A 27,334-nucleotide genomic window follows, 5' to 3' on the forward strand; every position below is an offset into this window, starting at 1 on the left:
GCAGATGAATGTCCAGAGCAGCTAAGTGATGCAATATCTTCCCAGATGAGGACTAGTTTAAATGAGGAAGATCAACAAAAAGAGGAAAGCAACACAAAGGGTTTTATATTGAGGAGAAGCAACAGAATTAGCTCTCCCTATATAGTGACTGATAGTGATGAAGGGGATGATGACGACATAGACGAGGAGCATGTTCGACAATTCCTATCAGGGGATGTCTTGAATGAAGGCGATGAAGAGATGGATGAGGTCTCTGAGGCCCAGAAGAGTGTGGAGAGGAAATGCCCTTACTGCCCCGACCGATTTCATAACGGCATCGGTCTCGCTAATCACGTGAGGGGCCACCTGAACCGTGTGGGCGTCAGCTACAATGTTCGCCACTTCATATCCCCGGAGGAGGTCAATGCTATTGAGAAGCGGTGTTCCTATCAGAAGAAGAAAAAAAAAGGTTGGCATATTTTTTTCTATTGTTAAAAGAAACTCTTGAAACCCACCCAGTCATTGACAGACACAAACGAGCAGATTTCCCGTTATTGTCATTGAAAAACGCCAAATTCCTCAAATCTCTGCTGTCAAAAATGTCACATTTTTTATTAAAAATAACGTGAACATGTATATGTGGAAGGAAAACTGAGAATAGATGGATTGTGGAAGGCTAGTTATAGAAAGAGTGTGAGGGAAGAGGTGAAAATGTCACAGTTGAATAAGGCATAAAAGGAGAGAGCAATTAAAGAGAGGATAGGGCAAGTCTATGAATGGATTAGTGGAAGATAAGTGGAGAGTGTGGAAATGAATGAAAGTGTTTTAAAGAGGCAGTGTTGAGGAATGCCAAAGAAGTGTGTGGAATGACAAAAGTTGGTCAAGGTATTAGGAAAGGAAGTGAATGGTGGAATGATGAGGCCTCAGAGGGTGTGGCAGAGAAGACATGTGCCTTTGAGGAGTGGGTGCAAGATAAGTGGTGATGCATATGAAAGGTATAAAGTGAAAAAGAAGTTGGTGAAAGCGTAGTGGAAGCAGCGAAAAGGAAAGCAAATGATGAATGCTGTCGAGAAACGGGAGTGAACTTTGGACAAAAGTGTTCTGGAAAGAGTAAGAAAGAGCGAGTCTGCAAAGGAACACAAATTGAATGATAGAGACGGTAGATTGCTGGTTAGTGGTAGTGCAGTCGCGACGAGATGGGCAGAGTATTTTGAGAAGTTGCTGAATGTGGAGGATGGGAGAGAAGTGAGAGTCAAGGCGATCGGTGGTATGGGGAGAATTCTCGTATTGGGTGATTTGAATGTGAAGCCTGTGAAAACATGTTAGGTGCAAGAGGCAGTGAAATAAATGAAAGGGGATAAGGCGCCTGGGTTTGATGGTTGTACTGCTGAATGCTTGAATCACGGCTATGATTGACTGGTTATTACGCTTGTTGAATGAATCCTTTTTAAGTGATGTGGTTCCTGTTGATTGGTACAGTGCATGTGGGGTGCCATTGCATAAGGGTAAAGCCGATGTGAATGTAGAAATTTAAGAGGTATCAGTTTGTTGCCTGCTCCGGGTAAGCTCTATGGAGAAGAACACCCATGTGCGGATGCTGTTCCTGGACTTCAGTTCAGCATTCAACACCATCATCCCACAACATCTGGTAGACAAAATGAGACTCCTGGGTTTCAACACCCCCCTGCGGAACTGGCTGCTGGACTTCCTCTGTGACAGACCCCAATCAGTGCGGATAGGTCAGAACAGTTCAGATGTCATCTACCTCAGCACGGGCTCCCCCCAAGGCTGCGTCCTAAGCCCCTTGCTGTTCACCTTGATGACACACGACTGCGTCCCTAGGTCCGCCACAAACCACATCGTGAAGTATGCTGACGACACAACAGTGGTGGGCCTCATCAGGGATGACAACGACCTGGCCTACAGAGAGGAGGTGGAGCAGTTGGTGGGCTGGTGCAGGGACAACAGCCTGGTCCTGAATGTCGACAAAACTAAAGAGATCATTGTCGACTTTAGGAAAAACCAGCCCAACCATGCCCCACTTTGCATCAACAACAAGGCTGTGGAGGTTGTCAGCAGTATCAAGTTCCTAGGGGTGCACATTACAAACAAACTCACCTGGTCCGTAAACACTGCATCACTGGTTAAGAGGGCACAGCAGCGCCTGTACTTCCTGCGGAGGATGAGGAGAGCCCACCTGCCCCCACCCTCCCTCATTACATTCTACAGGGGCACCCGGCCGAGTCATTCCTAAGACTTAAAAAGTGGTCGGCGGCGCCCTCTGTTGGCTGCGGCTGCATCGGCTCGCTACAACGGGTCAGGTGCAATCGACATTTCGTTCTGTGTACATTGTTACACAGAATGACAAAACAAGGAAATTATTATTATTATTATTATTATAGAGAGTATCCTGACCAGCTGTATCTCTGTGTGGTGTGGAGGCTGCAGCGCTACCGACTGGGGTAGTGTGAGGAGGGTAACGAGGACAGCAGAGAAAATAATCGGGACTACACTTCCCTCCATTCAGGACATTGGCCAGAAGCACTGCCTATCCCATGCAAAAAACATTACCGGGGACCCCTCTCACCCCCATCATGGACTGTTCACTCTGCTAGCCTCTGGGAAGAGGTACTGCAGTGTGCGGTGCAGGACCACCAGGCTCCGCAATAGTCTAGTCCCCCTGGCCATTAGACTGTTAAATGGTCAATCTAACATATAGTTAACTTAAATCTAAACGGCTGCTAATCTGACTTTTGCACTACTGGCAGTTTTTTTTTTATAGCTTGCCACTCCTTGCACATTGCTCTCTGCACTATTGTAATTACAGCGTTATTGTTACAGTGTTAATGTTACTGTGTACCTGACTTGTTAACCTGACTGCCCATTTTGCACATCTGGTTAGCTACTCTTCTTGCACTATCGGCACTATGGTAAAATACTACACGTAGCCAAAATACAATACAACATTATTTATATCTGTACATTCAAGGAAACTGTGGGGGTCAGATGCATCGACATTTCGTTCTGTATACACGTGTACTAGAATGACAATAAAGTAGATCTGAATCTGAATCTGAATGAAGGAGTCTTGATTGTGAGAGTGAGAGGAAGAACAGATGAAGTGGTGATGGAGGAGCAGAGTGGTTTCAAGAAAGGAAAAGGATGTGTGAATCAGGTGTTTGCAGTAAGACAGGTGTGTGAGAAATATTTTGCAAAAGGTAAGGATGTTTATTTGGCTTTCATGGACTTGGAAAAGGCATATGAAGGAGTCGATAGAGAGGCGTTGTGGCTAGTGATGTTAATGTATGGAGTGGGTGGAAAGTTGTTTGAAGCATTGAAGAGTTTTTCTGTGAACAGCAGAGCATGTGTAAGAGTAGGGAGTGAGACAAGTGAGTGGTTCCCTGTGTTGACTGGTGTGAGACGCCATGGCTGTTTAATGTGTACATGGATAGTGTGGTGAGAGAGGTGAATGCAAGAGTATTTGGTAGAGATGATAGATAACAGTGGCAGGTAAGTCAGATGCTGTTTGCAGATGACACAGCACTTGTGGCTGATTCTGAGGAATCATTGAGAAGTTTGGTTATGGAGTTTGGAATAGTGTGTGATAAGCGTAAGTTATGTGTGAATGTTGGGATGAGGAGGGTGATGAAGTGTTCACGGGATGAAGCGGGCATGGTGTTGGAAATAAGGTTGAATGGACAGGTGCTGGAAGAAGTTGAAAGCTTTAGGTACTTAGGTTGTGATATGGCTGCAGTTGGTGGAATGGAGTGCGAGATGTTGCATAGAGTGAATCAAGGAAGCAGAGTTTTGGGTGCTTTGAGGAGAGTGATGAGTAACAAGAGTGTGAGTATGGAAGTAAACAAAGGACTGTATTACAGTGTTATTGTGATGACTGTGTTGTATGGTGCGTGTGAGACTTGAAACGTGAAGGCAGATTTGAGAAGGAAATTAAATGTTTGTGAGATGAAGTGTTTGAGGAGTATGTTAGGGGTAACAAGATTGGATACATTGAGAAATGAAATTTTGAGAGACAGAACTGGAGTTGTAGTGGAACTGAGCAAGCATGTGGATATGAGAGTACTTTGTTGGTTTGGACACATGGAGGATGGATGAGGAGCGAATGTTAAAAAGGATCTACAGAGCAGAAGTAAATGGAAGGCAACGATTGACGTGGATTAGGGTGGTCCTTAATGGGGGTCGAAATTTTTTTGGGGGAAATATTGGGCTCTGACCCCCGCATATGTTCTTATATCGATAAAAACACACTGTGTGCAATTTTTAACAATTTGGATAATATTTAGAGGTAGCTCAACGACTTTGAAATTTCCCAAAATGGTAAAATTTTGGCAATTTTCGAGAAAAAACTGAAATCTTAACCCTATGTGTACGGCGTTTTAGAACATCCAATTTCAGTCCATTGCTTATAATTGTAACACAAGAAAAGTTACAAGTAAATATAACAATATTGTATTTATTTTTACCTCAACAGCCACCACCCTTTCGAGGTTTCATTCACTGTGTGTGATCGGCATTTCCAAATAACATCCAAATTTGGGCGTCAATAAAATGAACTAAATTTGCAACTTCACCAACACAGATCATGTGCATTATGCAAAACAGTGTGAAAACAGATCTTACAGTTTGATGTGCATACAATACAAAAACAATATGATAAGTGAAAATAGAACCAAGCCAACACCAAACAGTCTACCGAGTAATAGTCGAATAATAATTTCCAAATCACCAGTTCAGAGTTCACATAAAACAGGCCGATTGTCTTTGGAAAAACAATGCGTTTGCTCTCAGTTCAGCAATTACCTCAACGAATCATTAAGTTTATCATTGTAACATAGCCTATCATCAAATGTTTTGTATGTTCACAAAGTGTTCATTTCTGTTTCACGATGGTCTGTTTTTGAGTATTCGGGAACCTTTTGCGATGTTCTGCAACCACCAGTAACAGGTACTGTAATTGTTCTTCATTGTGGGTGAGACGACCATTGAAGTTTTGAATCAGTGCGACGCCTCGCTCTGCGTGGTCATTGATGACAGACAATGCTTTCACCTTGTCACATGCCTCTCTATAATCAATGCGGCCATTCCATGTGGTCGGTTCTGCATCCAAGAAGCTGGTGGAGATCTCGAGAAGCTGCAGCAGCTTGATGGTATTAGTGGTTGCAAAATCTGCGAGTTTCTTGTCATTGACGCACTTCAGATCCACCTGGCCTTTAACTTCTGGTTCTTCCGCTCCTGGGGTTGACTTCATGGCACTCGAGATGTCAGTTTTCGTTTCATGCGATACGTCGGAATCAAAAAGGGACAAGCCAACAAGGACTTCAGAAAGATACCAGAGATGAGTTGCAAACTTTTTGCTTGTCGCTTGAGAGATGGCTTTGTTGATGTTCCCATAGTTCACCAGGTCCTTTAGAAAAGCGAGATCATGGCGAGGAGCACTGGCTGCCACAGGACACAGGAACCAAGCCTTAACATATATCCTAGCATAGAAAAGACACACGTCACGAAGACCTTTTTCCTCACGGGCAGTCAGTCGAAACTGGTGTCGAAACATCCACACCTTGAATGAATATATCACCTTGGCCATCCATCTCGCCTGATGCATCGCCCCTGGTGCCATAAACTTCACTTCTCGCTCAGGTATGCCTCCGAGATAGACAAGGACAAGCTCGAGCAACTCCCGGTAGTCGTCTCTTGGTTGGTTCGCTTGAAGGGTTTCAGAAATGAAACCGTTGAGGCTGTCTCTAACATCTGCGATGTTCTGTCTGGTGTACTCATCACTGTTTGCATTCTGAAAGTCACTGGAGTCGATGAAGCTCCATTGCGTTTTAAATCGCTTGAAGATTTGGATTTCTGGACTGGAAGACGATCCCATGCACGTCCAAAATGCACAACCTGCAATAAGCTCCATGACATGGTGACGGCATCCCAAGTGCATCAGGTCACGGCCAAGCATCTGCTCCAAAAGCACGCAAGCTCCGGATTGGCGACCGGTGTTGGAACTGGTTGTGTCGAAGCACATAACCTTCACCTGATCAGATATACCCCACTGATTTAAGGTGTCTGTCACAGCACGAGCCTGTTCCTGTCCCGTGCCAGATCCAAGTTTCGGTACAGCCAAGAGTTGTGAAATTCCAGGTCCAGACACTAAAACTGGTAGCCGATCTACCTTCTCGGAGCCAGTCAAATCACGAAGAAGTTTACCATCCCAGTGAACAACCAGTTGAGCTTTTGGATCAAAGGCATGCTTAATAGCTGTGGCCTGTGTTTTTCTGTGTTCATGCCGCTGTCGCCGAATTGAGCTTCGATTTAAAGAGAATTCTGAGAGATCATGTCCCAAACTCTTTGCTGTCTCACTGACAAGAAGCATTGCTTTCCTATCGGAAATACCGGTTCGATCCAGACTAGACGACAGCTCTGGGGAGATGATTTGCTTTCTGCCTCTTTTAGATTGGTTGGTATCGGAAGTTGAGCTACTGCAGGCAACGCTGTCTGGAGAAAAGTTGCCAGACTCCTCCTCATCCGAAGTTTCACTGCTGCCCTCCAATGTCACTGATTGACTCATCGCCTCAATTTCTTGATCGGATCTACGCTTTCTGGTTTCCTCTTTATATTGTCTCTTCTGTGTGGCTTTTTCTTTTTTCTCAAGGACCTTGTCTACCGATGTCATCGAGCCACGTCGTCCATCTTCTCTCTGTGCCAAAAGAAACTCGCGGTCTTCTTCCATCTTAATTAGAGTCAAGGCTTCAGCATGTGCCACATCAAACAGGTTGTTGAAGTTGGCTTTGAACGCATTCTCCTTTTTTCTCTGTGTCTCTGTTTCACGAGTTGAATTCTTTTTTAGTCCCTGCCACTCAGCAAATAGTTTCTCAACTTTTTTCACCATGTCTTGTGTGTGACGTACAGGAATCCGTGCTCTGAGCCAGAAATATGTCAATTTCTCTACAGTGGCTGTTGCTGCAACTCTGATAGTCTCTTTGCATTCGATGTGTCGATACAAAAAATAACCCAAAACTTGTTGAATCGAAGGTAGTTTACACCCTGTTATATCCTCTTCATGAGGCAGAAGATATTTTTTTGATCTCTTCGATGAAGCCATCTTGATTTTTGTGACACGTTTGACAATCAGAACTCAGTGTGGTGAATATCTGAAACCACTAAGGCACTGTGATACTAATCGATAATAGAAAGCCAGTCAAAACGAATGCCACAATAATCCCAATCCATTTTGTGACAATTGTTCCGAAAGACAGTCAAAATTATTTACTGGTGTGGTCAGATAAGTATTTCGTTGACATGTAATTATGCAGTTTTATTATTGAACAATTATTTATTGTGCCAGTAACTTTGTACACTAGGTCTGATATAATGTGCGAAAAATCCTTATTTTTCATACCAAAATTTCAGAGGCCTTGAGCGACCTCTAAATATCCTTTGATTTTGATGAAACTTTGCCTAATTACGTTTTGTATATATTGGAACATATTCAAGGGGTCAGAGCATGAAATTTTAAAAGTCGAAAAATAAGGACCACCCTAACGTGGATGGATGGTGTTATGAGTGTACTGGAGGAAAGAGGTCTAAATGCAGTGGAAGCGAGACCCCTTGTTGGTGATAGGAATGAGCGGAGAGGTGTTGTGAAAGGATAGTGGGATATTTGGACACATTCTAGGGGAAGAGCAGGGCACCTGTATGATGCGGCAGGGATAAACCAGTGAAAACTGTCAGGCGCTGCTGTTGATCTGAAGAGTGTGTTTTGTCACCCTGACCCGAGTGACATGGCCGCTTTCTTGTGTCCTGTTTCATCTGGAGGGACAAAAGCATGACCAACTTGGGTGCTGAGGTGCTTAACTTGTTTGGGTGTTTGGGCATTTGGGTTGGCCATGGTCAAATTTTTCTTGTTTTTTGCTACTTTTTCCTTTTTCTTTGTTATTGTGCATGTGTTTGTCTTGTTGTCACCCCTCTCGAGGGATATGACCGGGGTAGAGATATATATACATAACAATAATGTCAGTGAAATTGTCAAAGTCATAAAAGTGCTGTAATAGGGGGTTTCAAACCTTTTTTTAAATTAAGGTGAGCAGCAAACTTAAGGAACTATTTAGTTTTGCTTGAAATGCGCACAGTGGCTTACAGCTTTTTGCTTATGTACACATACATGAGTATTCATTTTTTATTTTTATTTGGAAGTATTTTGCTTTTAATCTGTTTACGACTCTGGACAGTCACTTAAATATGAATATTTTCAACAAAAATCCACTAAGGAGGGTGCGGAAGCAAAGTGCAGAAACAGATTAGTCGAGAAGCGTGTGGTCTTATATCCAGGATCTGTTCAATACATGGGAAGTCGGTTAGCGAAGCAACAATTGTGATCAAAGAGGCAGGCGAGAGGTCGGTGTTCCATTAAACCCAAGCAGCCGAGACGACAGTGCTAATTTCGTCAGGCTGTACTCGTGACCGGTGAAGGCAGGCAAGGGTTCAGTACACTGGAATGACATAGGAGTGCTTTGGACATGAGGATATGACATGGAAAACCTCAAACTAGCTCAGAGCCAAGGGGATAGAGAGTTTATATCGTGACTAGGGAGAGTCACTTATTGGCTAGGAGGGAAATGGGGACAGCAGCTGTGAGGAAAATTGAACCCGGAAGTGTGTGGCCAAATAAGGTAATACTAAAAGTAGGGCTGCAACAACTCATCGTTAAAATAGATTTTTAAAAGCGTTGGCATTCAAATTTGTCATAGATTTGTCGCTATTTATACAGCACTCAGCATGTTAATTCAACGCAAATAATACATTGAATTGCTTTGAATTTCCCCTTTGTTGTGCACTTTGCACTTTTGGTCTAGAAAATGATCAGTGATTCTGAACTGTTGTGTCTTCAAGACCCACCATCCTACCATCATTGCAAGCTGCGATACAAATCAACAAAAAAAATCCACATCTAATTTTAATGTGCATTTCAAAGCAGTGGTGGAAGAATAGCAAAACCAAACAACTTCAAGTAATAAGACGGTATTCCCCAATTGGCTGCATTTCAATGAAATCCATATCACTTCACTTCTGTGACTTTGTTTTCGAGATAATAAAATCCAGAGCTTATATAATCACCACCATATCTGCATTTGGCTTCAACATGGGTAAACAAACTTTATCTGTCTTTTTCTGTCATGTAAAATGCGGGTGTCAACTCGTATTTGCAAGGAATTATCACCATCTATTGTTAAGGGGTTTGAATGACCCTCAGTTATAATCTATCCTCTTAACATTATTTTGACAAAGCAAAGCCCCGTGACCCACTGAAAAGAGGTCAGCAACCCACTTTTAGGTCCCAACCCACACGTTGGGAAACATTGATCTTGATTCAAATCAAAATGTATACAGTATAGTACTTTTCACATCCCGAACTGAAACTCAAAGTGCTGTATAAAAACAATGTACGATGTACAATGTGCAATAAGATGACATCCAACTAAGTTCTTGCATTGTACTCTGATATATTCTTTTTTTTGCACTTTATAAAAAAATATCTTACATATTTGCAGGTGTTAAGTATGCATTTGTATGCATTATTGTTTTCAAGTTATTTGAGAAACACTTGGATTTACAGACGTTGCCCAACTTACGAAAGACTTACTTACTCTATTACTTATTACTTACGGACAATCGTTCGTGTGATGAATTTATTCGTAAGTTGATTCAGTGCTTTATTTCGTATGTTTAATGTGTTTATAAGTATGTTTAAGGCTCGGAAAAGTAACCTGTATTGTTTTATACAAAAAAAAATAAACATTTCATCAAATAATATGCCCTATAAAGATAAAGTTTAGTGTTACTCTGAGAAGATAAGCTTCAAGAGGTCCTCCGCCGTGGTAGAGTGGACGATAAAAAGTGATCCAACCATTTTCTCAACCGCATCAAGCTTTCTTTTTCCACTTTCATTTCAAAAGAAACAGATTGCCTCTTTTTTACACTTTACACCAAACATATCGAAAGTTCTTTTTACGCTAGAGATAAAGTGCAGTGTGTTAATAGATTAACTAGGAAGCAGAAGCCAGATTTGTTCCTCGGGGTGGATGCTGGGTGATCTCTCACAGCGCCACACGCCGGTAGCGGCGGAAAGAGGCACTACAGTAATGTCCTGTACTTGGAAAAAGGTGCACATAATACAAAATCTAACGAACAGCAATGTACGGATATTATTTGACATCCCAAAAGAAAAATTTGCGTCTACCGTTTTATAGTAAGTCGAATGGTCATAAGAAGGGGAACATCTGTATTTGAACAAAGGAGGAAATGAAAAGTGTTTAAAAAAAAAAAAAATCTGATTCATGTAAAAAATAATTGACGGATTCTTCGATTATTAAAATAGTTCCAGGCCTAGTTGAGAGAGAGAAAACTACAAAGGGAACCTATAGAGGCACAGGACCCTGAGTGCAGGAACGTGCCAATTTGACTATTTACTCTAAGTCTTATTCCATGTTTAACCTGTGGGGCCATGTCTAATCTTTTACACAATGTTAGCTATGCTGTTATCAATGACAATAAAGACTTATTCTATTCTAAATTAATTTATTTGGGTTAAATTGGAACTCCACATATCATTAATTTTTTTTATTTTTTTTATTGTAGTATTAGATTTCAAACACAAAAATAAGTAACAATAATCACCGATTTACGTTTTCGAACATGAAATACTATGAGTAAGAAATATATGTTCTCTTAACTTTTCAATTGCAGTAACGGTAATGTAGGGGGAAAATACATTTGAAAAGTAAATGTGTTTTAAATTTAATAGCAGTATTAATCATTGCAAATTACATCTCCAACGTGAAGTAAAAGCACTGAAGTATTCATTTGAAATATGATAGCGCGTGGTTAGCGCATGTGCGGCACAGTTCTGAGGTAATGGGTTCAAATCCAGCTACCAACCTTCCTGTGCGGAGTTTGCATGTTCTCCCCGTGCTTGCGTGGGTTTCCTCCGGGCACTACGGTTTCCTCCCACATTCCAAAAACATGCATGTCAGTTTAATTGGCCGGTCAAAAGTTGTCCCTAGGTGTGAATGAGCGAGTGAATTGTCTGTCCCTGTGTGCTCTGTGACTGGCTGGCAACCAGTTCGGGGTGTCCCCTGCCCACTGCCCAAAGATGGGCTCCGGCAGCCCCCGTGACCCTACTGAGGATAAGCGGTGCAGATAATGGATGGATGAATGTATATGATATAGTTGTTGGCATTTTGTTTTTTCCTCCTTTCAGAACATGACAGTCAAAATCAAAATGAAAACAGAAAAAAAGAATGGCCGAGTTTACCTTACTCTCGTTACCAGGACATCTTGGGTCATTTTACACAATGTATACACTTTTAGAAGGAAGAAAAAAAACCTAAATAAAAATAGCTTTGAAGAGGTGTGCCATCATAAAAGCCTGCATGGGTATATCTTAGCTTCAATAGCTGACTTCATGTTGTGTTTTAGAAAGGAGAAAAGTGCTTATGAGTGTCCAGTCATTCAGCCACCATACTTAATTCTTTATTAATTCTTAATTCTCAATATTTATGCGTATTGAGTCTGATGCCTGCAACTTAAAGTCTGTTTCCCCCCCTCCCACAGTGGCCAACTTTGATCCGTCCATGTTCAGTGTGATGCACTGCGAGTTCTGTAGCGCCGGCTTCGACACACGTGCCGGCCTGTCCAGCCATGCTCGGGCGCACCTGCGGGACTTCGGCATCACGAACTGGGATGTTACCATCTCGCCCATCCACATCCTGAGAAAATTGTTCTCCAGAAGACCGGACCTTGTTATCCCCACAGCTCCTCCACGCACCACCTTGTCCATTCACGAGGATGACGACGAAGAAGAGGAGGAGGACGAGATCATTGAGGTTAAGATGGAAGAGGAAACAAGTGAGAGGAGGATAACAGCCGCTTCTCCTGTTTCTCTGTCGTCTGGATCTCCTGGCCCTTTGAATGAGGAGGATAATGTTAAACAAGGTATGTTTTCTCGATTTGAATGCATTGTAAGACAAAATTCTATCTATCTATCTACCCGTCATATCCTTTGAGAGGGGTGACCAACAGCAAGACAAACACATACACAAAAACAAAGAAAATAAAAAAGGCAAAAAGTAGCAAACAACTCAAAAAAATTGTCCATGGCTAACCCAAATGCCCAAACACCCAAAAGCACCTCGGCATCCAAGTTGGTCATGCTTTCGTCCCTCCAGATGAAACGGAACACAAGAAAGCGGCCATGTCACTCGGGTCAGGGTGACACAACACACTCTTCTGCTCAACAGCAGGGCCCGACAGCTTTCACTGGTTTACCCCTGCCGCATCATACAGGTGCCCTGCCCATCCCTTGGAACAGGTCTAAACATCCCACTATCCTTTTACAACACCTCTCCGCTCATTCCTATCACCAACAAGAGCTCTAGCTTCCACTATATTTAGACCTCTTTCCTGCAGTGCACTCATAACACCATCCATCCGCGTCAATCGCGGCCTTCCTCTTGGTCTCCTTCCATTTACTTCTACAAAATACAGCAGGGAATTTCACAATTCAGCTCAAAACTCAGTTGTGACAAACGCCGACTTTTCTCAGACCCTTAACAGAGTAAACTCTAGCTATTGAATAAATAGATGGATGACAATCTAGGAGTTATCTAGATAGTTGAAAATGGCTTTGGCTGGATGTACAGAGCAATCACAATAAATCAGTCTTTCTATTGTCTCTACCAATTAGCCAACAAGTGGAGTTTTTTTAAGATAAGTCATCTGTCTGGCCTCTATAATTCATACATTATTTTAGTAGTAATAAAAATGATTACTATAACATATCATGAGCAACAGACATTTTTAAACAAATTCTGACAGCTCCATTATTTTTAATACTGTAGACCTGTTTTTCTTTTTTTTTTCATCATGTGTTGTGGCGAGACATACGGTTCTTGTACTATTCTTGTCCACCAGGATGATGACTCTACTGTTTTCCTGGGTTGCTTTTAAATTTGGACTAAGAAAAGAAAATAGAATAATAGTGTGTCTTTTGGCTAGATTTTAAAACTTCCATTGAGGTTTCAGATCTTATTTCAGGAGGAAGAAAGGCACCGGGGCTCAAATGGAGAATGTTCTCGAGCCTGCAGATTTCTTCTTGGTTCTTGGAGTCACAAGTAGACCAGCCTTTTCTGAGCAGAGGCTCCACGCAGGAACACAAGGGGGAAATTACATCAGATAGATAAGAGAGGGCAAGTCCATTCAAACTTTTGTACGTTAGTAACAGATCACATGTTACCCAAACAGGGAGCCAGTGCAAGTTAGTCTAAAGTTATGATATAATAATTATGATATGATCAAACTTTCTTGTCCCAGTCAAAAGAGTCTCTACCCCATTTTGAACCCGTTGCCAACTTTTGATTCCAAACATATGGGGACCAGAGAGCAATAAATTCCAGTCATCAAGCCGAGAGGTAACAAAAGCATGAATTCTATATTAATTGCGTTCTAGGAACACTTTCTTTTTTAACGTGTTACTCCGAACACTGTTTATAATAACATATGTGATCAAAGGGCAAGGGCAATTGTTTTCATTTGTTTATGTGGCAGTAAAACTATTTTGTGATTGACTGTGGTGTAGAAAGGGTACAAAAGAGAAAAGGCAAGTATGCATAAATGTTTTCATTCCCCTAATTTATTTTGAAGATTCTTCTGGGTAATCTGGCTTATTCCGTCAAAACCTGAAGATTCACTTCTAATTGTAGATTTTGTACGAGGTCAAACCTATTTGAAATGTAAATAAAAATGCTTTTGACTATTTCTGTGAGATAAATCAATTATTCTAAAAAAAATTGGAATCTTGGTGGTTGTCTTAGTAGATCAGGGATCGTGAATGTATGGCCCACAAGCCTGATATGGCTCTTTTCTTGAGTACATCTGGCTCAGAGATGAGGACCATAGCAATCTACTCTGTGACTTTCCCATTTTACTGTATGCGAAGCCCTAACACAATAGGAAGAAATTGTTGGGTCCAAAATACAGTGAAGAAAATAAGTATTTGAACACCCTGCTATTTTACTATTTCTCCCTTTAAAAATTATGGAGGGCTCTGAAATTTTCAACGTAGGTGCGTGTCCACTGTGAGAGAGATAAACTCAAAAGAAAAATCCAGAAATCACAATGCATGATTTTTTTTTAACAATTTATTTGTGTGATAAGCTGCAAATAAGTATTTGAACACCTGAGAAAATGAATGTTAATATTTTATACAGTAGCCTTTGTTTGCTATTACAAATGGCTAAATGTTCCCTGTAGTTTTCACCGGGTTTACACACACTGCAGGAGGGATCTTGTCCCAATCCTCCACACAGATCTTGTCTAGGTTATTCAGGTTTTGTGGTTGTCACTGTGAAACACGAATCTTCAGCTCCCTCCAAAGATTTCCAATTGGGTTCAGGTCTGGAGACTGGTTGGGTCATGCTAGAACTTGTATATGCTTGTTATGAAGCCACTCCTTGGTTTTCCTGGCTGTGTGCTTCGGGTCGTTGTTGAAAGACCCAGCCATGACCCATCTTCAACGCTCTGACTGAGGGAAGGAGGTTGTTCCCCAATATCTCATAATACACTGCCCTAATCCCCTCTCTTTAATGTAGTGCACTTGTCCTGTCCCATGTGCAGAAAAATACCCCCAAAGCATGATGCTACCACCCCCATGTTCTTCGGATTGTTCTCTTCATTCCTCTTCCTCCACACATTCTTAGTGGAATTATGTCCAAAATTGTCCATTTTGGTCACATTTGACCACAAAACCTTCTCCCATGACTCCTCTCTATCATTCAAATGGTCATATGCAAATTTAGGACAGGCCTTGACATGTGCTGGTTTAAGCAGGGGAACCTTTCGTGCTATGCATGATTTCAAATCATGCCTGCTTAGTGTATTACCCACAGTAACCTTGAAAGCGGTGGTCCCAACTCTTTTCAGGTCATTGAACATCTCACGTGCTGTATTTCCGGGCTGATTCCTCACCTTTCTTGGAATCATTGAGAAGCCACAAGGTGATATCTTGCATGGTGCTCCACTCCGAATGAGATTGCTCCAACAGTGGACCTTTTTTAACCAAGCTGCTTGGCAATTGCTCCGTAGCCCTTTCCTGCCTTGTGGAGGTGTACAATTTTGTCTCTGGTGTCTTTGGAACGCTTTGTTCTTCGCCATGTTACAAGTTAAAGTCTTACTGATTGTATAGAGTGGACAGGTGTCTTTATGCAGCTAACAACCTCAAACAGGTGCATCTGATTCAGCATGATACATGGAGTGCAGGTGGACTTCTAATGGGGGAACTAGCTGGTCTTTCAGGGTCAAAATTCTAGATGATACACAGGTGTTCAAATACTTATTTGCAGCTGTAGCACACAAATAAATTGTTAAAAAATCATGCATTGTGATTTCTGGATTTTTCTTTTTAATATATCTATCTCAGAGTGGACATGCACCTACGATGAAAATTTTAGACCCCTGCGTGACTTCTAAGTGGGAGAAATAGCAAAATAGCAGGGTGTTCAAATACTTATTTTCTTCACTGTATGTGTTTGCCCTGCGACTGGCTGGCAACCAGTTCAGGGTGTCCCCTGCCCACTGTCCGAAGATAGCTAGGATGGGCTCCAGCACCCCCGCGACCCTACTGAGGATAAGCGGTGCAGAAAATGTATTAGGTTTTTATTTTTATATTCGAAATAAAAGTTTTCATTCATTCATTCATTCAAGTCACAGTGTTACACCAACAGACCACAGTTTGGCTTGACATCTCTAAGGAATCTTTTATATGTAAACGTATTAAACAATCTATGTTTACTGGTAAGACACTTTATGATGAAAATCCACAGAACAAACTGTAACAAAAAAAAAAAAAACAGCCAAGCACACAGTGCATTTTGTTTTGGTAAACTGTAGGGATTACGCAAATCTTTGCACACATAGCGCACACCCTAAATATATCTGTATCCTTCTCATATGCAATATTTAGTTGCATTTTCACAAAAGAACTCTGCTTGCACCTTGTTTTCAAACTATTATTTACAACAAAAGACAGTTAAAATGAGCCTCAACAATCCCAAAGGTGCTGTCCGCAATTTGAACAAGTTGTTCTTTGCCGCTATCTCCTGGCTTAAAGTTATGATCGCAGCCTAGGTCAGATCATAAATGAGTACGTGCATGTCTTAGACGCACTCGAACAAACTCTTCTTTTTTGCATGTTTTTGGAGATTTGGGCAGTCATTTTGACTGTATTTGAAACATGTCTTTTCCTACTTTTACCGTTTTCTTGCACGGGGGCACAACTATTATCACTCCTATTTATTTTGCTCAGCACTGTTTCCACTGTTTTTAGGGGTGTGTTTTGCTTTTTTTTGAACGGATAGTTTATCCTTGTATTTTGAAGTTTATTTGACGTTGCACTAAAAAGTGAATACTTTTAATCGACATAAAAAAAATTAAAAATTTTCGACAGATTAAAAAAAATCCATGTTATCATAAAAAAGTAGAATAACAGACTTTTAAAAGAATAGAATGGAATAGAATAGAATATACCTTTATTATCATTGTTACAAAATGGGTTGAACATATTGCAACAACGAAATTGGACGTGGCACTCCAGTCTCACATTTTACTGTGAGGATAAAAAACAATTTAACAAGATGGAAAGATAATTTACACAATATTTACACAGGAAAGTGTGGGCATGTAGAGGTAGAAGATATTTACATTGGGTGTTAACTTACAGTATGGGATTGTATTAGTGCAATATGCAGTAGTGCAAAATAGGCAACATAATAGGCAACATAATGTAGTGCACAATAGGCAACATTGCAAAATAGGCAACAAAAACACATTTACTGTGTGCAGAATATTACACTATTATTATTAATATACTGGGCTTCACGGCGGTAAGATCAAACCTCCTGTGTGGAATTTGCATGTTCTCCCCGTGCTTGCTAGGATTTCTTCCGGGCACTCCGGTTTCCTCCCACATTCCAAAAACATGCATGTCAGGTTAATTGGCCGGTCCAAATTGTCCCTAGGTGTGACTGAGCGAGCAAATTGTCTGGCCCTGTGTGCCCTGCGACTGGCTGGCAACCAGTTCAGGGTGTCCCCCGCCCACTGCCCAAAGATGGCTGGGATGGGCTCCAGCACCCCCGCGACCCTACTGAGGAATCTGGCCATTATCTGGCGGTGCAGATAATGGATGGATGGATAGTGATATACAAAACAAAGGGACCCACAAAACCTGTAATTTCCCTTTTTTCTTTTCTTTGTTTTATGTCATTTTTCCCTTTTTCCTTTTTTGTCCCCCCCTCCTAGATTTATTTAACGCTTTTTTTCTTATTTTTTTCCTCCATTGTCTTTTTTTTCTTCTCTCTTTTTTTCTAGCTTTTTAATTCCTGTTTGTTTTTTCTTTTTTCTCCTTATCATGTTTTCTTTTTGTTTCTTTTTTCTCGGCATTTTACTTTTTACTCCTTTTCTTATTCCTTTTTTATTTTGTTTCCTTCTTTTGTTTGTTTTGTTTTGAGACTGCTCCCACCACTACATTCAGTTTTCTTTGGGTGGGCACAGCGTGTCCATGGGTGGGCACTGGACTATCCTCACCCACCCATTACCCTAGTAACGCCCTAGTGACAGATGATTTCAGATGCTTCACTCTCACCTGTCAGACCCTATCAAATAAGGGGTGGTCAACATCTGTGACCTGAATGTCCCCCTGTCCAGGAATGTCTGCGTGTGTGTGTCATTGAGAGAGAGAGTCTGTCGGAGTCTAGCGAGAAAGTCCCCTCAGCCCGTTGATGTGGCACACTCGACTCAGTGCGTTTATCCCAACCTCCGCCTCCTCTCGATTGGTCACGCCTTAACTCGGCGGTACATATGGGGGCAAAATGGCTTCTTCCATCTCCCCGCGGACCCAAACAATAGCCGAAAGATTGCCTCGCTACGATCGCCTACGCTCGCGAATCGGTGAGTAGTGACCGGTGTTGGCTCTTCATGACATCTGTCCCCGACGCCCGGGGTGTCTCAAGCCGCATGTCGAGTTCCGCCGTGAGCAGACAACAGCCATTAAAAGTGTCAAAAAAATGCGCGTCTCCTTCGCAGGTAAAGCGCAAGTCGAATGTCGTCAAGGGGGTCATTTGTCATGACTAACGCGTGTGAGGTTGGCATTTCAATCGCGGTCACGGTTTATTTTACGAGTCAGTCTTTTTTTCCCTAAAATCGTCTCCAGGTGCCCAATCCTCGCCATTTTACTTCGCTTTGATTTATTTAAGAGGATACGCTTCCATTCCCTTACGTTGAGGCATCAATCTCGGAGGGCAGCGATCTTAACTTAATGCACAGAACGCCTGGTTCGGATCCCACTCGGACCACTAACTAGCTGAAAGTTTGACTTGAGTTGCGGGCATCCAAAGTGGAGCACTTTGTGTCGGAAGGTAAATGAGTGAATCGGCGCTGTTCGTCTGCAACCTGAGTTGTCACATCGCCGCTTCCACTCAAGAGATGAGGGAGATGAGGGGACCGCCCACCAGACGAAAAGCTTTGTCTGGCTCCAGGTCTCTTTTGATTCTCCCATTTGTCGCAGAAAATGGCACATTTGCCGAGGAAGGCGTAACTGTTGGCGGCGGACTGAAATCAAGTTTTAGAGCGTGTTTTTGTCACGTGTGTATGCATTAAGTGCGTTTTTAATGGGATGCTGTTTTAATAACTGAGATCATATTTTATTTTGCCATGGTTGTGCAATGTTTTTTCAGTGGTATCAGTTATGCACTCTCATACCTGTCAACCTCCACGGCTCCATGCGCTCACAAAATACAAAATAATCTTACACCATATTTTTTTTCAAACGTGTTTATGTAGCTTAGCATGTTATAATGTATATGTTTCGTTATATCATATATATTGTTAATTAACATTTTTAGTGAGATACTGAGTTGCTCGACATGAATGAGGTTTATTATAAAAAAGTTCAAAAATTAAGTAGCTTGGATGTTTAATGTAGAAGGAAAAATACATGCAAATATAATTAAGTAGAATAATACATTTTCTTATTCAAATTATTAATTCATTTTCTGCATTAAATTATTGTTGATAATATACTGATTAAAGGGATAACCACAAACCTGTCTTTTTTATTTTCTCCTTTTATTCTTCCTTTTTTCTTAACTTCTTTATACAACAATAATGATTCGTAATATACTGTAATGCATCAAAGCAAGTGAGCCGTTTGAGAGCCGGCTCTCTTTAATGAGTTGAGCCGAAAAAGCCGGTTCTCTAAAAAGAGACGGACATCCTTTCACTACATAACTACCACATGAAATCCGAGGCGGCAGATGCATACGCACAGTAGCATCAAACCGCTCGCTTCGTTTGCAACGGAAAAAAACGATACCGAGATAGAGGCTTCCGCAGCGAACTCGTTTGACTTGATTGATTTGCCGTTTCGTCATAGTAGGTGTTGGTACCCATAATTGACAAATTTGCGTTTTTCCGTACAGTTTTTCTTGTACGTCGTACACGTCTTAAAATGCATAATAAACGTACTTTGTACGGCAAAAACGTACAGGTTGACAGGTATGCACTCTATAGCAGGGGTCGGGAACCTACGGTCAAATTTGACCGCTGCAAATCCCGATTATGATACATGCGAAGCAAATGCTACACAGTGAATATATGGTACTTTTTCAACTACAGTTTACAGTCGGGGTTGACACAGTACAGTATTTTATGACATTTCTACAAAACGATTTTGCTTGCGCCTTGTTTTGAAGCCATAATTTAGGACAAAAATGATGGTCCAAATGAGTTTCAACTGAGCGAGACAAGAATTTTAAGTATTATATTTTTGATATGCGTGTGTCATGCTTTGGCGTTATTATCATTTCACAGATTTGATGAAATCATCAAATGTCTGAGTGAAATAAAATGTGCTGAAGAATTAGCTTTTGCCTGCAGAGCAGAGCGGATTTGGTGGTTTTGTGTATTTTTGTTTTAAGATTGAAAGTGTGTTTCAATTATTGTTTTTTTAATTATTTTTTTGCTTTTATGGCTCTTTGGGTCAAAATGTCTCCTGACCACTGCGCTACAGAAAAAGAGACTTAAATTAAATGCATAACTGTCAAACGCAGCTCCCCTAATTAATGATGCATGTTCCCTCATTAGCCTATAATTAACCTTATAAGAAAATGCAGCACTTATTTACTTACAGCAAGACATACTATATAGAATACAAAACAAAATAATCAGTGTAAAAAAATATTATTTACCAAATAAATTCTTGATATAAGATAAGATTTGGTAGTTTACTTCAACAATTTTGACAATCTAGGATTAAGTTGTCTTCTGTTACTGTTGACCGAGACCATCCGGATCACAGCCAAAATGGGCAAGACAATATTGGTCTAACAAAAAGTTTATTCATAAAAATATTTATTTTAAAAAAATCCCATACCAAAAAATGTTGTGTGGTGTACACAATTTTAAATGATCCCAAAATGTACAATATATTTTGGGATGCGATTATTAAAACGGATCATATTTTTTGTGTGGCCAAGGTTGTGCATTGATTTCCTTCAGTGGTATCAGTTGTGCACCCTACAGGCATAAAGACATAAATTAAATGCATTGTCTTCACCTTTAAATTACGTTTTTTCCACACTACTGTCTTGCTCTCCTTCTCAGGTCTTCATGCCACGTAATTTAAATGATAACGCTTCATCAACTATTTTACAACAACAAAGCCAACGTGCAGCACATATGTCTGGAAAGTCAGAAAGCCCCCAAGGTGTAGTACACTGGTTTGTCTTGAATTTGAAAAAAAAAAAAAAAATCTAGTAGCAAATGTTGGACAAATTATTATTTAAAAAAAAAAAAGCAATTAAGAATTTATTTTTACCTTAGTAATTAATGTAATTCAATAGTTCAATCATTTGTAAAGATATCAAATCACAGTTATGGTCACTGGCTAATTGAGCTGTGATTTCTGTCCGTACGTATGCACATGCAATTAATATCAACCTATGCTACAGTTCCCTTATTTTATTTCAAACCTAGCTTGTTACATCCATTGCAGCCTGGTCACCCCGGAAGGGGGATCCGTTCATATGTGACCCCTTCTCAAGGTTTCTCTATTTACCTCATGCTGAGGTTTTTGAGTTCATTCTTACCCTCGTATAGGTTTCAGTTCAAGGGATGTTGTAATTGTGGCCTGTGGGCTTGGATACTCTGTGATTAAGGGCTATAGAAATAAATGTGACTTGACTTGGCTTTTCCCGACATGTGTGCACGTTGCGCATGCAGCAATCGTGATGTGTGTGATTAACTGGTGGCAGAGTGAAAACATTCTCTTTTCTCTACTATATTAACATTCTAAACCACAAGATGAAGGATACATTGCTGTCACTGTTTTGTGACATATGTTATTTGCATTAATATTAGTTTTAAGTGTAAAGGGGTTTGAAAATCCCTGCTACTGCTTCAGCTATTGTAAAAACATTGTATCAAAAATGATGGATGACGTTTTCTCTGTTTCTTCAAGCAATGACTGAAAAGGATTTTCTGTATTTTTATTGAATGCAACTGAGTCCAAAGTATTCTCATCTCAGAGTTTGAAAGGACCTAGGTCAGTGGTTCTCAACTGGTCTGATTCAGGGCCAACCATTCCACCCTAATGACAAGCTGCGACCGGAGGAAAAAAAATCCACCTCTAAAATGTATCAAATTTAATGATTTTGCAGTTTAAAGCGGAGATTGTAGAATATATTCACATTTCTTTCCCACAAAAAACAAAATGACCAGCAAAACCAAAGTGACTTAACGTACCTTATATACTTGCATGTAAGCCTACACCTCAAGTCAATTTACACATATTTGTATAGCCTTTTATCACAAAATATCTCTCTGCACTGCTCAAGCCACAATTACATCACGGCATGCGGAAAGTTAGAAACTTTGAGAATGGGCCACACAAGTGGTAAGCCCCCTTTACAGAATGACCAGGCTGCAATTGATCTTGCATTGTGTAACAATACACAAAACAAAGGTAATATGTGAAATTGTTCAAGAAGTCCATGACAGTGATGACGCAGCTTCCCATCTCAGTTGGCTGGTCGATGCAGATGATGGCATACTTCAAGTCCAGGTGCTGGTCCTCAGACTTATCCCAATTCGTCCTTCTCCCTTATTTCGCCACTAACCAGGCAGCCGTAAATGACAGGAATAGAAAAGTATGAGGTCGGCATCAATCACAAGATCTAGAATAGTTGTAGGTCTGTAGTCTAGATTTAAAAACTTCCACTGGGGTTGCAGATCTTCTGAGGAAGTTAAGTATTCCATAGCAACGGGGCCCGGATGGAAAACGTTCTCAAGCCTGCAGACTTTTTGGCTCTCGGAGTTGCAAGTAGACCAGCGTTTTCCTTGTGGAGGCTCAGTGCAGGAACATAGGGGAAAATCAGAAGAGGAGGCAAGACCCTGCAAACATTTTTTTGTTAGTAAGAGAACCTTAAAGTCACATCTAAAGCAAACCTGTAGTCAGGGCAAGTTAGCTAATATTGGATTGATATGGTCAAACTTTCTTGTCTTAGTCAAAAGTCTTGCATTTTAACCAGTTGCAAACATTTGATGCTAGACATCGAGGGACCAGAGAGCAATACATGACAGATATCAAGCCAAAAAGTAATAAACACATGAATTATAATCTCAGCATCTAATTTCAAGAGCACTGGGCGAACTTTAGCGGTGCGTTTTTTTGCTCTCCACAGAGTTCGTTACTTCACGTTGTTCTGGATCATGTCACCATTCAAAATACGGGCTACCATCTGCTGTGGTTAGATAGCGATTATGAATACAGTATTTACTAATGCACTGAAAGAAAAGGGGATTGAGGACTGAGTCGCAACTGAATCGTGTCGTTCGCGAACAAAAATGCTTTATGACCTTTTCTTCGAAGTAGGAGCTGGCTACCCACCAATCAAGACTGGTTCACTTCCAGATGCTATTTTTCTCTTGTGATTGGTCAAAATGCATTATTTTCTGGGATTTTGCGCAGTTGACTTTGAATTTGTTGAGTATAAAAAAAAAATTAAAATTGTTTTGTATTTTATCTTTGTGGATTTATAAATATTTTAAGTTGTTCCCTTTGTTTTCCATAGTTAACGTTAAGTGTTACCTTTGCTTTATTTTCCCCTTTTTAAGTCATTCAAAATAATACATAATGAATACATGGTAATAAATGGATTAAACAAAAACAAACTGAAGAGCCGTTTGGAAGCCAAACGAGCCTTCTCTCTTTAGTTCGCCAAGGCGAAAAAGCCGGTTCTTCAAAAAAAATGGAATTCCCATCTCTACAACGGACCATTCGGTTTAGATTTAATTTATTAAACTCACTTTATATTCCTTAATGCTGTTTGTTATTTTCTTATATTGAGTCACATTCTACTTGGTAATCAGTGATTTCTTCATTCATTGGCTAATTTTGGGTTTCAATGTATGTACTGTAGCTGTGGAAACAGGTCTGCATGAGATACAAATGAACTAAAGCTTGCAAAGCCAGCTAACTAGGTCCTGAAGTCCATACATGGGCATAGCGTACGACTCGCTAAATGGCCCCTTTGTGTGCATGAAGACAGTCATATTTGTGTCTTGTCAGTGTGGAACAATATGATATAAATAGTGAGAAAAGCATATTTTAAAAATACCCTCTTCGCTAAAACAACTTGATTAGACTCATCAAAGAAACGGGGTTATAAATGCAGCACATTTTTATGATTATGTGACATGTGTTACCCAGAGTAAGGGGCTAAGCATAGGAATGGAGCACTCCACCATTCGTCGATTGAAAGCCGTGTTTGCTAAAATGCCAACCCTACGTAGTGATTTGAAAACGGTCTGCTTTTCATTCTTTTTCTTTTTCTTAAACACCATGCGCATATGATACCTTTTTGCATGCTATACTTCAAATTAAAACCCTTTCAAAAGGCTTTGTTGTATTCATTTTTTTTAGTTTACCAGACAATTTTGCGATATTTCCCAACCCTAATTTCCAGAATGATTAATAAAACCTTAACACTGAAAAAGGAGATGGTGGGGATGTGTCTTTTTTTCTCATGGAATACTTTTTTCCTATTATACAGTGGAATTCTTTACTACAATAGACATTATTATATTGTAGGTGAAGGAGATTCAGACGAAGAGGTTGAGCCTGACTCACTGGCTGTCAATGGCGTCAGCTCCATCCCAAAGAGAATATGTCTGCAGAACACTGAAGAAGATTGCCTCTCTGCGGGGGAAGATGAAGACACCAAAGGTGAGAGGGAAATACTTTTACAAGTTTCATGGTAGCTGTTCGATCTTACAATGTCATTTTGATTTGAATTGTCTTTATTGATGGTATGAATGTTGTAAAACATTGTATGCAGAGATTAGACATGGCAATCTGGAAAAACATGTAACAAAGACTTTAGTCTTTATTAATAGTGCATCGTAACAATAGTGGAATGAAAATATGTGTTGTGACATTTAGCAGCAGCAATTTTAAAAGACTTAGAAAAATCACAAGATATCTATATTTTCAGTTTTGTGCAATCGTAAAAAGGAAAAATACCCAAAATGAGTTGCAAGATATTTTTTCACAGTTTGGTGCGTTTGTTTAGGGTGGTGATGGCCTTGCGTTAGAAGCTGCCTGAGCCTGATTGTCCTTGTTTTGAGGGACTTGCAGCACCTACCAGAGGGCAACAGTTCAAAGAGGTGGTGGCTGGGGTGGGAATCGTCTTTTTAATTTGATTGGCTCTTCTACAGTATGGCAAACCGGCAATGTCCTCTAGACTGGGTAGATGGATGCCGATGATCTTTTGGGCTGTGTTGATTACTGTTTTTCCTGTCCGCTGCTGTGCTCCCAGCCTACTAGTTTCCAGCCAGCAGTTGGTTGCTTGAACTAAAGTATCACATCACTATAATTACTGGATTCTGCTTGTTGTTCCCAAACTTTAAATTTGCATATGCAGAATTGCAAGGGTTTGACTTCACTTTGCAAATCAATCACATCATGGCTGTGTGAGCCATACTGACTCAGACTTCTGGTATTTTTTTTTTTTTTTTTGCGGCCCGGTGCCAAATGAACAAACAGCCCGGTTCGCTGCTTGGCGGTTGGGGATCACTTTAATAGATTGTAATACATTTCAACAGACGATTGTGTAATTTTTCTTCAGATGTTGTTCAGAAAGTAAAACATAGATTATGACACTCACCCACGAAGTTTGTGAATGACCAGAAGTGTGCATTCCATCATTTGACATGAAACTTTGCCAAAATACTCTTGGAGTGAATGTCTGTAGTCAACCCTTATTGACACATTGGGACAAAAAAGCACATCAGTCTATTATTGAGTTGTTGGATCATTGCACACTTACCAAAAGGTAATTGTTGTCAACGACGGTACGTTACAAAACATATATATTTTTTTTTCAGTTTTTTTTTTTTTCCCGAAAAAGCATATTTTGTAAAGTTTCTCGCTGTAGCTTATTGTCATGATTAGACTTTTTTGCACCCTTATATCGGGGTTGTCAGGCTGCAATTGTGGCATACTGGCATAACAATAAGCCACGCATGATATTGAAAGCATGCCTGTAGCTCAGTAGGCAAAGCACTCGTCTTGGGAACAAGAGGTTGCAGGTTCGATACCCGAGTTCTCCAGGTTAATATTTTGAATTGTCCTTGGGCAAGACACTGAATCCCTGATGCCCCCCATGAGCAGGTATTTGCCTTTCATGGCTGATGCTTCTATCGGTAAGTTAGTGTGTGTAAAAGCGCTTTGGGAGGTCTGAATTGACTTGAAAAGCACTATAAATGCAGAAAATTTACATTTACATGTTTGTATTCCACGGTAGGCATATGTGTCTTTTTGAAATTGTATATTACATTTTTTTGGTGTGCTTTTTTTTTAAACAACACCTTGGTAAATTTGAGCATAGCTGTTGTTCAGTTTGAAGTTGTCACAAGAGGGTTTAGGTTTAGTAAGGTTTGTCCAGTTCGCCTCAGAATCATTCAGATCTGTGAAACTTCTCTATTGACAAATAAACAAAGCTTAAATAAAAACAATCTTTTCCAATAACATTGTGACAATGTGCAATGTTTTGCCATTTGTTTTAATCAAGATAACAGATAAGTCTATACCACAGAATTGAACAGATACAACTGGGTATTACAATGAATAAAATGTTTGGTTTCTCTTACAGTTCATGACTTGAATTGCAACTTGTGTGGTGAACAATTTGAGAGCAGGCATGAGATGTCCAGACATGCTAGCTCGCACTTGGGGGCGTCGATTGACCTCCACTGCCAAACTTCTAAGGAGGGCAACCAGAACAGCCAAAAAAGCTCACCTCACATAGAGTCCCATTCAGCCCAAAGTTCCCCCCTTTTTAATTCGGAGAACCACAAGGACGAAGGCCCTAAGTACGAAGAATTGGATGACAAGCCGATCCCCCTTTCCCTTTTGACCAAAGCAGTTGAGGCAATGTCATCCCCTTCTTGTTCCACACGTACTCCCTCTCCAGCTGGTTCTCCGATTGTGGTTCAATCAAGCTCTCCTTCATCAGTTGTAAGGAAAGTCCCTATTTCCTCATTACTGCCAGTGTCTTCCCTGTTGCGCTCCACAGCTCACAAGACCAAAGGGATAAAAAGTTTGACTTCTAACCTTTTAGCCCCTGCCAAAATCTCACCATCCAAACCAATCTGGGCCCCACAAGAAAATGACGCTCCTCTCAATCTCAGTAAGTGTCTGATCTTCTAGTTGTTGTGATGAACATGTTTTGTAAATTAGATACTCTTTCCAAATATGCAGCTTTTGAAGTGAAGCCCAACAAGGACATAGTTTGTCAGCTTTGTGGTGCCTGGTTTGAGACCCGCAAAGGCTTGTCCAGCCACGCGAGGGCTCATCTGCGGCACTTTGGGGTGCAGTACTCCGAGTCTAAAGGCTCCCCGATCACCCTCCTGCAACAGCTCATGGACTCGGATGACTTGAAGCACAAAGCCAGTAAATTCCACCCTGACCCTGACTACCGGAGTATTCCTATCATGCTTCCCTCCCCAAAGAAGGCAATGCTACCTTCCTCCTCTCCGTCCCTACTGTATAAGGTGACAACAACAGGAGTTGGGTCTAAAGCTACCGCTCTGTCGTCCGTTGGCCCAGCTGCCAAGCGTCTCAAATCATCTTATATGCAGGTCTTGCGCCTCAATAGTGGCGAGCTCATGATGCTTCCACCAAGTGAGTGTCATATCAACAATTAAATAAAATCACTGGCATCCAAGTTCATTCAAC

The 27,334-nt window shown here is 40.8% G+C and overlaps 1 protein-coding gene across 6 annotated transcripts in view; it reads left to right on the forward strand.

Moving 5' to 3' along the window:
• wizb (WIZ zinc finger b) overlaps nucleotides 1-27,334 on the forward strand; it is a 63,155-nt gene that overhangs the window by 15,201 nt on the left and 20,620 nt on the right. For 5 of the 6 annotated variants that reach the window (XR_015851286.1, XM_088343519.1, XM_088343528.1 and 2 more), the window contains exons 7-11: nucleotides 5-448; nucleotides 11,602-11,982; nucleotides 24,188-24,322; nucleotides 26,250-26,786; nucleotides 26,858-27,280. Coding sequence is in view for 5 of the 6 variants with exons in the window: in XM_088343519.1 (XP_088199645.1) it covers nucleotides 5-448; nucleotides 11,602-11,982; nucleotides 24,188-24,322; nucleotides 26,250-26,786; nucleotides 26,858-27,280 (1,920 nt within the window). In the remaining variant the exon portion in view is untranslated. The remainder of the gene's footprint in view (nucleotides 1-4; nucleotides 449-11,601; nucleotides 11,983-24,187; nucleotides 24,323-26,249; nucleotides 26,787-26,857; nucleotides 27,281-27,334) is intronic. The other variant, XM_088343542.1, reaches the window with a different exon arrangement.

This window comes from Urocampus carinirostris, chromosome 1 (assembly GCF_059441175.1).
Source record: "Urocampus carinirostris isolate Australia breed hairy pipefish chromosome 1, RoL_Ucar_1.0, whole genome shotgun sequence".
Classification (NCBI taxonomy): domain Eukaryota; kingdom Metazoa; phylum Chordata; class Actinopteri; order Syngnathiformes; family Syngnathidae; genus Urocampus; species Urocampus carinirostris.